The following is a 695-nucleotide window of genomic DNA, read 5'->3' on the forward strand; positions in this document are numbered from 1 at the left end:
GGGCATAAAATTAACATGGTCACTGCCAAGGTGTTGTTCATACAATGGTTCCAGGGTGTTCATGCCAATAAGTACATTAGATGGCCTTTCAGGACTAGCATCTGGGACCACAAGAGCAAGAGTTGGTACTTCAGTTCTTACCCCCATGAAGTCTTCAGGAAATGAGATGACCAGTTCCACATATCCCAAATATGGAACGGACTGTCCAGCAGCACCTTCAACCTGTAACAAATTATCCAAAGGCAGTACAGGTTGATTGCTCAAATTTTCATTATAAAAAGAAACTGGAACAGTTGTCACCTGAGAACCGGTATCTAAAAGGCAGTTACACACATGTCCAGAAATGTCAACAGCTGCAGCACATTTTGATCCAATCAGGCCTTTGGGTAATTGACCTGATAGTTTCTTAGCCTGGGTTTGCATTCTTACACACTGAACAGTCTTTTCTTTCATAATGGGACTGGTTTGGCCCCTCCTGGTTCCCGTTTGCCCCACAACAGAAACNTATAAAATTGTGCTGATTGTAGGATTCCATGAACTTATCCTAAGTGTCCTTTCTTAACTAGCCATGCCAAAGGATGATCTCAGGTCCTTATGACGTTTTGTTTTTATATATCTCTTTACTCAGGCTCATTAGTATTATTTAGAGTCGCATTTATTCTCTTAAGTCACATTTACTCGTTTTTATTCAAGTA

General features: G+C 40.6%; 1 protein-coding gene across 1 annotated transcript; it reads right to left on the reverse strand.

The window, feature by feature from the left end:
- LOC106515593 (uncharacterized) lies at positions 1-504 on the reverse strand (the record flags this gene model as incomplete). The annotated part of the gene is given in 1 exon segment (XM_014005469.1): positions 1-504. A coding segment is annotated over 1 exon segment (453 nt), but the record flags the coding sequence as incomplete, so codon positions are not given.
- Between the last annotated feature and the right edge of the window lie 191 nt (positions 505-695).

Source organism: Austrofundulus limnaeus, unplaced genomic scaffold (assembly GCF_001266775.1).
Source record: "Austrofundulus limnaeus strain Quisiro unplaced genomic scaffold, Austrofundulus_limnaeus-1.0 Scaffold31, whole genome shotgun sequence".
In the NCBI taxonomy this organism is placed as follows: domain Eukaryota; kingdom Metazoa; phylum Chordata; class Actinopteri; order Cyprinodontiformes; family Rivulidae; genus Austrofundulus; species Austrofundulus limnaeus.